This window comes from Strix uralensis, chromosome 3, assembly GCF_047716275.1.
Source record: "Strix uralensis isolate ZFMK-TIS-50842 chromosome 3, bStrUra1, whole genome shotgun sequence".
Taxonomy (NCBI): Eukaryota; Metazoa; Chordata; class Aves; order Strigiformes; family Strigidae; genus Strix; species Strix uralensis.
The window spans coordinates 21,277,275-21,291,593 of NC_133974.1; the positions used below are offsets into that span (position 1 = coordinate 21,277,275).

Below are 14,319 nucleotides of genomic sequence, written 5' to 3' on the forward strand. Positions count from 1 at the left end.
TCCCCAGAACAGGTATTGTTCAGCATCAGTGGGCAACTACTTTCATACTCCCCACATAAACCTTAAGACACAATACAATTTCCATGCGTGCTGAAAAGTGAGAAAATGTGTAATTTATGCTTACTCTAAAAGGGTTAACAGTTTTGGAATGTAATAGGTGGAATTTAACTAAGATTCAGATGCTGAGTTTAGATACTGACTGGGAGAAACAGACAGATTTGATCCCCCCTTCCTATGCACTGTCAGGAAATAGTAGTTGATATATGATAGGAATGGAAAATTAAAAGTTTACTTCTGTGTCTGTATTATTTATTCAATACCTTCATTTACTTTACAGAATCTGACTGTATCTTTATGCCCATGACTGTGTAGAGGCTTTTTATGTATGTTAACAACTCTTCAATAAATCTCAACTTTATGATTTTTTACAGCATTGTAAAACAGAACAGAGAAAGTTTTAAGGGACAATAGGTTCACAGGCATTACCAATGCATGTTCTTCCATCTTCTGCCAGCTTGTAAGGGTCAGTGTGGAGACATTTATAGCTACCTTTAGTGTTAATGCATTTAGCAGAAGGAGAGCATGGTGGATTAATTTCATTTTCACATTCATTGATATCTGCAAAATGAATACACACTGATCAATAATCATTACAAATTACAGAGAGGGATTACTACCTGCTCATAGACACCTTCTACAAGTATTCATAAATGAAACATATTGTATACTTTCAGTGACACATAGATACTGCCAAAGATACTAATTGTTACTGTTTAAAAGACAAAGTTGGGGTTTGTTTTGCTTTGTTTTGATTTTTTGTTTTTTGTTTTTAAGCTGAAAATGATGAAAAAAGGAAATGTTGTTCTGGTAATCTGCCAAAATCTACAAATTACAATTGGCTGAATTTTCAAAAATGCAAACTGTAAACCTGAGAGCTCTTCTTGCATGTGTTTATATCTTAAGACTTCAAGTTCCTCTATAAAGTTTTCCCAATACTGTGCTCTATAGAGATAGTGAAAATAATAACACTGACACAGTTCTATTCAATTCTAGGTATGATTTTGAGAAGCCAAGGATTCAGGTTAGCTTTGGTTACAAAATTTATAACAGTAAGCTATGATATCACTGCAAAGATAGTTGTTTCTAGAAATGACAATATCCTGACAGAATCATGAACAGATGAACAATTATCCATTGGAAAATGTACATAAACATATTGTTCTTGAGGCCATTCAAGACCTTTCACTCTCTCATTCCGCTTATGTGATGAAATGGAAGACAGTGTGGAGTGCAGAAAAGAAAGTACTCAATGAGGGTAAGAATGGAGTCTTTTCTATATTTCTGAACCTTTCTTTCTGTGAAATATTTCCTTGCAGGACTGGATTCAGTTGCCTAAAGATAGGTGTCCAGCACTGTTTTAGATAGTTTCCCATTGGTCCTGTATAATGTTTGCCAGCTTGTTCAATGTCTCTGACCCATGGACCTGGGAAGAACTGCAAGCCCATATGTGGGGAACTAGCTGAGCCTTCAGTGTCTTCTTTTTGGTTATATTCCTTTTCTTCCCTACTGCAATGTTTGATCTGCTACTTCAGGCTAAGTATCTCTTTTTGATCAGTATTAGAAACTGTCCCTGTAGCAATGATTTACTGACTTAGTTTAGCATTGTCCCTCAGACCACTTAGGGAGTTCTGTCATTGGAAATACAATCAAGCCTGATCCTTTCTTAAATTTGAATACAAAGCAGTAGCTGTGTCTAACACTAGCCATCAACTGAGACAGTCAAAAGACTAGTCATGCAAAGAATTATCTTAAACTTGAGAACTCTTAAGAAACACTAACTCACATAACATCTTGTTGTGGTTTGAACCCGGCTGGCAGCCAAACACCAATCAGCCGCTCACTCACCCTCCCCCTGCCTGGGGAATGGGGAAGAGAATTGGAGGGATAAAGGGAGACACATAGGTTGAGATAAAACCAGTTTAATAATTGTAATAAAATAAAACAATAACAATAATAGAAAATACAAATGGTAATGCAAAATGCTATTGCTCACTGCCTGCTGACTGTATCCGGCCTGTTCCCCACTAGCAATCCTGAAATACTAAGATTCTGCAATCACAATCCCGGAAGCAAGAGAGAATCTCCTCCTTCCTGGCCACCCCTCCTTTATATACTGAGCATGGCGTTACATGATATGGAATATTTCGTTGGTTAATTTGGGTCCAGTGCTCTGGTCATGCTCCCACCCAGTTTGTTGTACACGTGCACACAGGCAGGACATGGGGAGTTGGAGGTTCCTTGATCTCTTAGCAACAGTTGAGAACATCAGTGTATTATCAGCATTCTTCTCATACCAAATCCCATACTGAATCCAAAACACAGCACTATTCTAGCTACTAAGAAGAAAAACTAACTCTATTCCAGCCAAAACCAGGACATACCTCTCTGAAGCAGGAAAATAATCTGTTGCTCAGGATAAAGATCCCTGAATAAGTATTACTCCCTTCAAGACTACATTTAGGATTAAGTCCCACCAGATTCATCATTGTCTGGGAAGGAAAACCTGCACAGGCTTTGCCTCCACTGTAATTTAAAGATGCTGTTTCAGCTTTTGTAGATCCACAGTCATGCTATCTGTTAACTAGCTAACACATTTTTCTATCACTAAATAGTGCATGTCAGATCTTACCAGCCTACCTTACTACTCAAAGAGAGCAGTACTTTACTAAAGCAAAGTAAACAGTTATCTATCAAGAGTAAGATAACACTTAATATAAAGGAAGGTAGCATAGTCTAGCACTAAATTACTTCCTGAATCAATAGAAATGATTTCTGTCAAAGCCAAAGTTAGTAAGCAGGAATTAACAGCTCTCAGATTCCTTTTGCCAGCAGGCCACTCTGTCTTTTCCACAGCAGCATATAATTTTGAAACCATCTGCAGAAATGCTAAGCTCTATCCTCCTCATTATATTGCTTGACTTATTCCTAATTTGCTGAACATTTAAAAGAATGGGAACACATTGCACAGACATGCATGGAACAAAGTGCTTTCTACTGTAAAACTCAAGTATCATCTGCATAAGTGGGTTTTGATGGTTTTCTTTTAATAAAGGCATTGCTTATTTAATATATGCAGCAGCTTGTTTTCCTATAGAAGATATACAGTCTTTTGTTTACATTACTGAACATATTAAAAGAAACTAGGACAAGGAATGATTCATTCATATTACTTATTTATTCAGTTTGCTGCCAGAACATTAATCTATTGAAAAGATTTTATTATAATTCATTTAACAGCTTTATTTCTTTATATGGTATTTACGTGGGTGGAATTCAGTGGATAAATAGGATTTGAATAAAGGAATGAGCTGCAAATTTCATTTGACTTTTTCCATACCAGGTATACAATTAGAATGAATAGCTTTCTATTCTGCTGTCACAGAAATACTGATAAGCAGACTTTATTGTGGATCAGCTGCAGCACTTGCATTCAAATTAATTTACCACCATAGATAATATATTCCTAAATATGGCCTTTTCAGGTTTCATTTTCTCTCATGTTCTCACAAAGCTGTGTATTTTGAGTATGTGTATATATATATATATGAAAATATATATATACAGACATACACCATTATAAACACACAGATTTGCAATGCGAATAGAGAGAATTCCTCCTTCATAACTGTGAAGGGTGAAGGTCTTGTAATAAAATATTTGCCACATTCTTTCTTCCTATCCTGTTCTATTAAACAGTAAAAATAAGGGAAAAAGAAAAGAGAAGATAAAAGAACAATTAAAATAACAGAAGAGTATTCCCCTGAAAATGTGCATGCAATGTCAAAAGGCTATATCTTTTTACTGACTTTTCACCTGCTCTACTTTTGTATCTGGAGAAGTAATTCACTTCTGGCAAAGTTTTTGGGAGAAGAGAGGTTGGAACTGAAGTGATAACTAATTTCCTTAATTTCAGTTATTCACAGTATTTTTTTCTTTGTCACTTTTGCTTATTAGGATGAGACATGAACTACTGTTGTTGAGCTCGGTTTGTATCTAGAGCATCCATTAAAACAGTGCTAGGAAAACGACAACTGTCTGTCTTGCTGTTATGTTGAATGTAGAAGGAAGCAATGTATAATTCTGATTCGCCACTTTTTTTCCCTACTGGTTGTTAATTGACTCAGTTTTTCTTAATTAGGCAATTTTTAGTGACATTTTCCTATCATCAACTTCATTGCTGAATCAGGATGGGTATAGATTGAGATAGCAATTCTGCAGCAAGAAGAGTTTCACATTATCATGTTATTGTACCTATGAACCCAGAAGGTTGACTACAAGAGAGCACAGGAGGAAGTTCACTTCTGATGAGCTGTGCTGGACTTTACCTTTTAGAAAATTCAGAAACAACAAAAAAAACCCCCATACCTATACAAACGGGAGCCTCATAGTTCCATCCTTTACTTGTGCATGTTAATTGCTCTTCTCCTTGTAACTGAAATCCATATTGACATGAATAAGTCACCGTAGATTTTCCAAATTCTGAACAGTATACAAAATCACCATTTTCCACACTCTTTGGTGTTCCACATATTTCCTCTACAAATAAAAAGACAAGCTTTTAAAAAATTACCACCTTACCCTCACAAATAGACATTATTCTTTATTATTGCCACAAATTAACTTCAGTGAAATTAGTCACGTTTTAAGGTGATCAAGAACTTAATTCTTCGTTTATGGACAAGAATTCATATGAAATACCTCAGGTTTGACTTATAATCCTTGTAAATTTAGTGTTATCTTCTAACAGTATGTTCTGCAGAGTTCTTAGAATTTTCTAAGAACTCCTGCTCCAGTTGCCATAAGGTCTGTATATCTCACAAGCCACTCATGTTATCACAGTGGAGTTGGTAAACACTAAGTTTTTTACAGAGGAAGTTGAGAAAGAAGGAGAGAAATACCTAGATCCCATTTCTAAGTGGTAGAAATAGAAAAGATTTGCATGAGACTGGTAACTCAAGGCCTGCCACAACCAAGGTCAGTGTTCTAACTGCTGATTACTCTCCCTTCCCATCAGAAAAGATTGGTAATTACCAGATTACCTCCCTGATAGAATTCTTGCCAAGCTTCTAAATTCATCCCAGATATATTGTCACAATGCTTAAAATCCTGTGGAAACTTTCCAAGTTGAAAGGCATCTGCCGGCACTTCAGAAATTCCTGTATTGTCACAAATCACGCGGGACAATGAGTGTTTTTTGAGTTCATGCTTTTGAGCTTCTGTGAAAACATTATCATTTTCCCACCAAAATCTGGAAAGATGATAGAAACATTCTGAAAAAATTCAGAGAGCTGTTTATTCTTACTTTCACAGTATCTTATGTAAAAGACCAAAAATAAGAATTACAGCAAAATGTAATAATAAAAGTAAACAACATGATCTGCAGACTTACATACCCATCTTGAAAGTAATGAAAAGGCTAGTGTGAGTCTGATGTACTGATTGATTCAGATGATGTGTTAAAGTCAGCTGGTTAAAACTATTAATTATTCACGTTTGCAGAATTGCTTTTCATTGGTGATAAAGGGCCACAAAAAAAGTTACAGTCCTGAGAGAAAAACTTGGAACTAATTTGTTTGAACCAGGATCCAATTTGTTTGAACTGGATGCTTAATCTTATGCACACCAGCATTCACTGTGAAGTCATAAATTCTTTTAAGCATAAATTACAGGAGAATTACAGGAGTAGCCATAATAGATTTCCCCATACCATAGCTTTTGAATTCTGCTTGCCATTGCTGAATGGTTGCTATGAAAACAGGTATTGCTGAATGCTCCTCTGTAACATGGAGTTCCTAATTTGCGAAGAAAGCTCTAGATATGCAGATTAATTATAGCAGAAAATTGTAAGAAAGTAATTGTGCTTTTGATCATACGAAAAGGTAAGCTAAGAGGACTGTCTGGAACAGAAAGGAGCTGCTTTTTCCATTTTGTTGGATCAGGAGTGCTGTACCAGAACTGAAGAATCAGTTGGTGCTACAAAGGTGTATCTGTTAAATGATATCTATAATATATATGTGTGTGCACACACATGTATGTGTGTTTAAAGATAGAAAGAGAAAGAAAACACTAGGGAAAAAAAGAAGAGATAAACATTTTGTACATAAAGACATGTCATGAATGGCAAAAAAATATTTCTGGATAGTTTGATTGCACATCTGTATTAGTATATTAAACAGTGTTAAGCACTGCTAAACTGCTAAGATAATTCCCTGTGATACTCAGGCCAGTTAGGATTTTCCCAAATGCTAGGCAGGATTTGTGTTAACATGTCCCAGGACCATTAGCAGTAGAGTATGGATGTGATCACACTGTACAAATTGACCTCAGGTTTAACACAGGACCTGGGCTTCCATAGTACTGGGGGAACAAGGCTGGGGTTTCAAGAAAAGTCTGTGGTTTTTGTGTATACATTTTTCTGATCAGAAGGGAACAGTAACGTTGACTGTGGACCCTGCGCAAAGCTGGCACGTATGCAGTGTCTTAGGTCTTTTATGAGCCAACTGAAATGGTACCATGAAAATGAGGTCTGATAGTCCTGGTTTTGTTCTGGGGAAAATAAGGGCTGCTAGTGTGATGTGGGGGTGGCTTTTCAGCACAAATTGGACCCTGCTGCCTACAGGAGTGTATTGGTTAAGTAGGGTAAGTGCATGTGAAATTCTGGAAGACTGACTTTATCTGTAGGTAAATAGTTACCTACAGCAGGACAATTTGGGAAGAAATCTGTCCCACTTTGCCTATATTGGAGGAGGAGGTAATCTACAGGACCAGGGACGGAGTGAATGTCCCACACCTCAGCAGCACTGCAACAAACGGAGGAGAGATGGAGGGGCTGGAGAGACAAAATAAGAAAAATGCTTTCCTCCTACCCCTCACCTGCACACTGTCCCTAAACTTCTCAGAGAATCCTGAAACCTCGCTGTCCTTTCCCAGGCCCCTTCCCATAACCAAAGCCATCAAAGACTTTGCTCCACTCAGCTCTCCTACACCTGTCATTTCCCCTTTCATGTACATTAAAACCTATTCTACTTTCATCACAAAATTCAGTTTTATCTACACTGCTGAGAAGACTTGAGCAGAAAATTAATTTTTAATCTATCCAGCAGATAGGTGTTGACTCTAAGAAAATTGCTCCGATCGATCTGTATAAAGTGACCAAAATTTTACAGGTGAATTTTACAGGATTAGAGTAAAAAAAGAAAGGAAAAAAAAGAAAGAAAAAAAAAAAAAAAGAGGTACAAGGGTACAAGGCCCCCTATGCAAAGAATGACAAAGTCAGCTTTAGAATTTTTGCCCAACTTTTGCAAATCCTGACATCACAAAAAGATTCAAAGTAGGAAGAGATGGAAAAAGAAAGTCGAGGTTGATGGAACAGAAACAATTTGTTCCAGGTGATTTGGCTGAGGTTAAGACAGTGCCCAAGTTTAGTAAATTGGAAAAAGAAATCCCTTCATGTTTTGTCAGATAAAAGATTTTAAGGCTATCAGAATGGAGTTCAGCCGGTCAAAAATTCCACTTAGTGCTGATTTCTGAACTTAAACAAATATGTTAGAAGAGATGTTTTGAAATCCCCACTTACTGACATGTCAGTTAGGGTACCTAGTAAGCATGTAGTGTTACTGGTGCAGGTACTCTATCTGACAAGGCACTGCAATGATTTTTACATTCTTATACTTATTGTGTGACAACTATAACATGTTACATACTTCCTTTAGTATTAATGACAGAATACCATTTCACATTTAGTTAGCAGACAAACTTTGTGGCAGAAACTTGGGGAACTCTCATTACTAGAACTTTTTTTTTTTCTCAATTTGGAGTTAACATTAAATTATGCTTAAGTTTAATTAATGCTAGTAGTATCATAAGACACTGAATAATAAGTAGCATTGTGAGGCACTGAACAATGGAAACAAGGCTGGAAGGACCTCGATAGATTATCCTTCTCCAGATAGGGTCAAGTATGCCTGTACAATTCAGAGGACTTTCAACCACGTTTTTAACACAGCTGAGTGGAATGTTTGCTGTCTATGCAGTTTATGCTAATAAGATACCACCTTTATGATTAACACTGCTTTTTCCTGTGAGCTAATTAATTAACATTTTTTAAAGTTCAGATATAAATTCTGCCTTGGATGCTTATTTACATAATGGTTTCTTTCCACAACAGTGACTTATGAGAGGAGCTTAAAGGTGAATCTACGGACCAGATGTACTTAAAACACCACTGCTAGCATGGTGTGAGCAGTTTAAAATTAGTCTTCTCATGAGATTCAAAATTACTGTCACAAGTACATGATGGAAATGAAAAAAAGACTGGTTTTATAATTGCTTCAGGAGCAGAAGCAAGATATAAACTGCATCTTGCACCCCTTTGTGACCTGCATTTCTCCTGTCTTCCTGGTGTGGAGGGTTGTACTGACAGAAGGTCCTGGTGGCGGTTGTACAACTTTGGGTGAAGGGACATTCTATGCTGTTTCCAACAAGGCAATTCTGGGAACACTCTGCAGTCCCAGTTCACACAAGACCATGTACATGGTGGGTTTTTTATCCCCTCTAGGAAGCCTGAATTACAGCTCTTTGCCTATCCCATTTGAGTTTGCTGTGGTTGCCATGGAAAATGTCAAGGTTCTTCCAGTTCCTGAGCCCAGTGCAGCCCTCAAGGACCGAATAGTTAAAGCCTGCACAGTACTACATCCATCCACACAAAAATTAGCTGCCCCTGCCACAGATAATTTCTGGTGGCACTGTGCATTTCCACGAGGAGTGCAAAGTGTGATATCTCAGTACCATAGAACCAGTGTCCATGTGGATGGATCTCATCTGGAATTGAGACTATATACAGACCAAGGAAGAAAATGCAGAAGCTCACCCAATGAAGGACCTAAGATAAAAACATGGAAGTGGCAGAGAATAATTTGTTTAAAGTGCTATATTTATTTAAGTGCTATATTGTCTTATGTTCTGGGAAATATCCTCACTCACTGCAAAATCTCCATTGCTTCTGTTTTTTTACATAAATGATTCAACAGCATGAGTAAACTCACCGGTCACCATCCCTTAGTGCTTTCATTTGCTTTCCAATTATACATGCAAACAGGGGACCAGTTCTAGCACCTGGAAGAAAGTCTTCTACCAGACCACCAAGCCAAACATCAATATTGCTAGGGTTATGGTACAATTCCATGATTTTTTCAGTGACTTTGTGATTGGTTATTACTGTATTCAGGTCAGTGTGAGTTTCCAGTTTTGGTAAGCCACAGAATTCTCGCCAGTCATTATAACCTGTAAATATTATATTAAAAGGAAGATTAGACTTGACTGTTAAGCATGATATATGAAATTAATAACTTTATAAGCACTGGATTCTGACAACCTTAATCATAGTCATAGACGGTGATGTCTAAAAATAGGCCTATTATTACTGGTTAAATTGACTGAGGAAATGACGGCAGCATCTGAAACTACAGGATATGCAAGTGCTACATCACTTTCATGAAGGAAAACAAAGGTTTAAAATAATTGTCCCACATTTAAGCAATGAAAACATGATAATAGATATTAGGAGCATGCACTGTGTCTTGAGATTTCCAGACTAGGAATACAGGAGTTAGATGAAGAGTGGGCCAGGAGTGACCTGGATGAAGTTAGTAACTAAAGCACTTTACTAAGGAAAGTGTCCTAGGGCACATGTCCAGCTCTCTGGAAAATATATTTCTTTTACATTCTTTTACATCATTGGAATTAAACTCCCCCACCTCCCAGCAAAACTTTAACTTCTGGTCTGGGACATCAAACCTCCATTTCTAGCCTTGGATAGCTGAGAGTTTTAAACTCCAAGCCAGAGTCAGACTTCATTTCTACTGTCCAGGGTGAATGACTTGTGTATTCCTAGTTGCAGAGTTGCACAGGAGAAATGGAGATGGTTGTCACTTAGAGACATAATGCCGTTTGACAATCAATCAGTCCCACCTCCATGGGTAGAACATTAGGATTAGAGCTTAGAAGGTCAGCCATGTTTGTTCCTTAGTCATGCAGACAAATGATCTGCTCAGGAAGGGGGTTTTAGATTTAGAAAATAAAAATAAAGAGGCCCTGTCTGCCATGCTGAGGATTGCTTTCACTGCTCTCAGAAGCTGTGACATACTTGTAAGAGGTTTTTACACAGAACTTGGAATCTACTGTATTTTTTAACAGCTGATACAATCTATTGAACTAAGCCTCAGCAGTCTTCCTCTAAGCCAGTACACCCATGGCCTGATGGGCTAATGCTTCTTGACTGTTAGTTCAATCTTACCCTGGGCTGACTGAAGTAAGAAATATAATACAAAAACCAGGCACAAATGTGTAATATTTCTCAAAGTGAGGTGTACACCTAACTAAACCTCTATACCACTCCTGGAGACATCTTCTATGGTCAGTAGACCCAATGAGGTTTTGTCTAAGTTGACCTGTCCCACAGGTTGGGGGCAATGTGCCAATGGCAAGTAGCTGCTCCAGGCAGAAACCCCGCTTCTCTGAAGCTGGTTTCAGCAAGAACGATCTGCAGGTACCTACATTGAGCACACCGAGATCCACTCATTAGTACTGTCCTTCTAGATTCCAGATTTAACAGATTATTTTAATTTCAAATGCTGTGGAATATTTTGTTTCCATGAAAGTTAAAAATATTAGCAACTTATATATTAAAAGAGACTTAAGTTACTTTTCTCATTACAAAAGCTATTACTTAATCGCTTATGGTTACATCCCAAATATAAGCAGTTACATTTCAGTAACCAGCTGGAAAAAAATTCAAGAAAAATCAATAGACCTGGGAGTCCGTGATCACGGCCACGCTGTAAATTTAATGATGCTAAATCAAGTGAACCATTATTGGACAACACAAACAGTTTATCTGTTAACTCCTCATTCAGCAGCTGATCTTGCACTTGCAGTTTTGCTGAATGTGCTAGAAGACCCCTTAGTAATGGATCCAAGCCTCCTTTAAACACAAAAATAATACAGTGTTAGAGCATGTATATAAACCATTATAACTTTCTTAAAAAATGCAAATGCATGTATGTTTCTATGTTTTTTAAAACATTGGTCACATAGGCTTTTACATTCAAACACGTACAAAAGTCTCCTTCTGGTTGAAATAGAATTAATAGTGCTATGAAAAGGCTCCATCTCCTTCTTCAGGTGTAAGAAAGTTTGAAACCTAATAATACATTTATCCGCAAAAAAAAGATAGAAAATATCTTCATCATCAGTCATCAGACTATTGTCAATCTACCAGACTGTCTTAATCTGGAGAGAAACTTTTGTCTGATTCAGACAACTATTTAACTCAGAATAATCATTCCAGTTCATATTAGTGCTCTGGAACCTGTTCAACAACTTAAATCAGTGATGTAATTAAATAAATGTTCCTATTTCTAATTCAAGATTAGTAACTTTGAAAAAAAGTTACAGTATTCTGGAAAAAAACCTGAACAGTTTAAATAAAACCATACCTTCTTTAGTGAGCCTCCAAGGACTAAAGAAAACTTCATGCAAATGAAGATTTGGGAGTTCAGGATCATCTAAATACTGTGCATTCAATCGCCTTACTATTGGTTGGATTGTTGCATGACCAAAACGAAAAGCAGCTGTTGAAAATACATTAGAAACTGTAGGATTCATTGTGGGATCATAACCTGTATAAATGCCAATATACAGATTAAAAGCATCTGGACCAATGATTTTGGGAACGTAATCTCTTAAAGTAATAATCTGAAAGAAAAAAAAAAAAGAAAATTTATCATTCAATGTTTTTATAGATGAATAGTAATGATTCCCAGGTGCTAAATGCCTTTTTCTTCACTCATCTATGCCCAAGCTTTTGGCATGACTAAGAGCAGTATTAGCTGGTAAACAATATCGCTCTTATTTTTGCAGTGAGGAGACAAATGGCCAGAGAGAATCAGTGGCACAGCTCAGTATAGTGCAGTAGTCAGGCCCCTGTTAGCTCCTACCATAAACTAGACCAAAGCCTCCTGAGCAGAGATTACCAGTGTTGCTCACTTACAATCCACAGGGGTAATCCTGCTCACAGGAGGTGTGCTGAGATTTAAAGCCTTTATTGTGATGTTGTAAATTATAATGCCCTTAAAAGTGGCAATCAAATCATGAATTACTATAAAATCTTTCAAGAATGGTGTTGATATGAACAGATCATATTTTCAGACATATATTTGTGACACAAATCCTCTTTACTAAATATTTGATATGGCCAGACTTTGAAATACTGGTGCCCAGAATCCCTTGGTAGACATTTTATGCTAAACTCAAGTGAATTTATAGACTCCTAAAAAACACACTTCAAAAATGAAAATGCTGATAAACACCTCCTGTCAAATGCTTTTATAATGTAATAGCATTACAGTTGCATGAAAAAAGCATATGAGTAATCATGACCAAGAATAAAGGGGAAAATGATCTAACGTACCAAATAAAATGAAAGTGCATTATAGGTTAAAGATTATGCTGAACTCAATAAAGCATAATGGGATGAATATGAAGCATAATGAACTCAATAAAATACCTTATAGATTCAATATAGTGTGCAATAAAATATACAGACAAATGTACTTTGAGCTTTATATAATGCATATTGAAAAGCTAGTTGGCATAAAATGACCTTATGAAAAACTTGTCTCTTTATTTTAGGCACAGCACAGACACAAGCAAAACTCTCCAGAATTTGCTCACTTTTCTCAGAAGGCAGAGGTAACAACCTCTTTATGTTTTCAGGTTACATCATCCAGTGAACAAAATATTTGAAAGACAATAGGTTAGAATTTGTTTTAAAGCTCCTTTAATACAGCATATAAATAAAATAAAATAATTGCTAGAAATTACTACTGACACTGTCATTTGAGAAGTTAACCTTTTGCTACATTCACAGAGGTTTTGCAAGACAACAGTTCTTTCTAATTTTAGATTTAGAGTTAGTTTTCAAAAGCAAAGATTTTAAACAGGACTGTGTTAGCCATGGACACAAACATCCTGATATGACTGCAAGGTTTTGGCTCATTGCAAATGAAATCCCAAGCTAAGCTTCTCAGAAAGGCCAGATTCCCTGAAGGAAAGGGCAATTCAGATTTTTCATTTGCTCCAGAGGCAAGATTTTAATTTCTTGTTTCCTTGGTGGGGGAAGAGAGGTTGTTGTTTCAAGACATGAAAATTATAAGGCTGAGGGTAAAAAGATATCTTATGCTTGCCTTGAGCTAGGAGAGGCATCTTTAATGGAAACTTCCAATGGCTAAATGATGCTCCATCAAGTAGAGGTGATTTTTAGACAATATAGACTAAGATGATGTTACTAATAAAGCAGAAGATGATACTGCCAGAAAGAATCTGGAATCTGACAAGAACCACATCTAAAGTAGCATCCAGTATTTGTACGGTCTCTGAATGTACCTTGCCTGGATTTGTCTGTATGAAGTCAAGGAGAGGCTCACTACAAGTTCTCATAACTGACACATATATAAGTTTTAAGGAAGGTGTAAATATCTGACAAACATCAACATTATTTTTGTTAAAATTCTTTTGCATGCACTCCCTGCTCTGAGAGAATGATTTGAAAGGTTTATTTCCTTTCATATTTGGCATAAAATAGCATAATACTTTCTTTCAATACAGTGTTCCTTCAACAACTAAGATTCTCCCGTGGAAACAAAGGAACACGCTTGTCTAAAAATACGTCAATAAAAGCAGAGCCAGAGAGGGACTAGTTGGAAAAGAAATTGCAAACAAGTATAATGAACTGCTCTACCATTTATTACTTACTTTGAGTCTATTTATGAATAATAAGTTTCAGGTGCCTGCAGCAGCATAAGTGATTTATGTGGATATAATGAGTCTGAACCTGCAAGCTACTGGGTGGTGTCAACTCCTTGTGACATCTATGAGATTAGTGGTAATCCAAGCTTCTCTTAGGATACAGTCAGCATCTCATAGCATCAGCTCCAAGCTCTATAGAAGCCTCATGAAGAAATTAATTCTAATTAATAATGTCAATATTTCTACTGTTTCACTGCAGTCATTGTTTCAACGGCATAATTCAGTGAAAAATGATGATGAATAGGCACTGTCTTTTAAACAGAAGCCCATATGCTCAATGTTTAGATGACTTCTGTAGTCTATATGACCAGATAGTAACAGAGCAATAAAGAGTATTTAAATATTATTCATTTAGTCATATCAGAGAAAATAAAATTCTGATTTCCTAGTAGT

At 36.7% G+C, this 14,319-nt stretch overlaps 1 protein-coding gene across 1 annotated transcript in view; it reads right to left on the reverse strand.

Moving 5' to 3' along the window:
* Positions 1–457: 457 nt before the first annotated feature.
* The window catches only part of TPO (thyroid peroxidase), a 48,385-nt gene continuing 34,523 nt past the window's right edge, over positions 458–14,319 (reverse strand). The window contains 6 exon segments of the mRNA XM_074864580.1: positions 458–618; positions 4,426–4,596; positions 5,100–5,308; positions 9,105–9,342; positions 10,871–11,041; positions 11,556–11,814. Of these exon segments, the coding sequence (XP_074720681.1) occupies positions 458–618; positions 4,426–4,596; positions 5,100–5,308; positions 9,105–9,342; positions 10,871–11,041; positions 11,556–11,814 (1,209 nt within the window).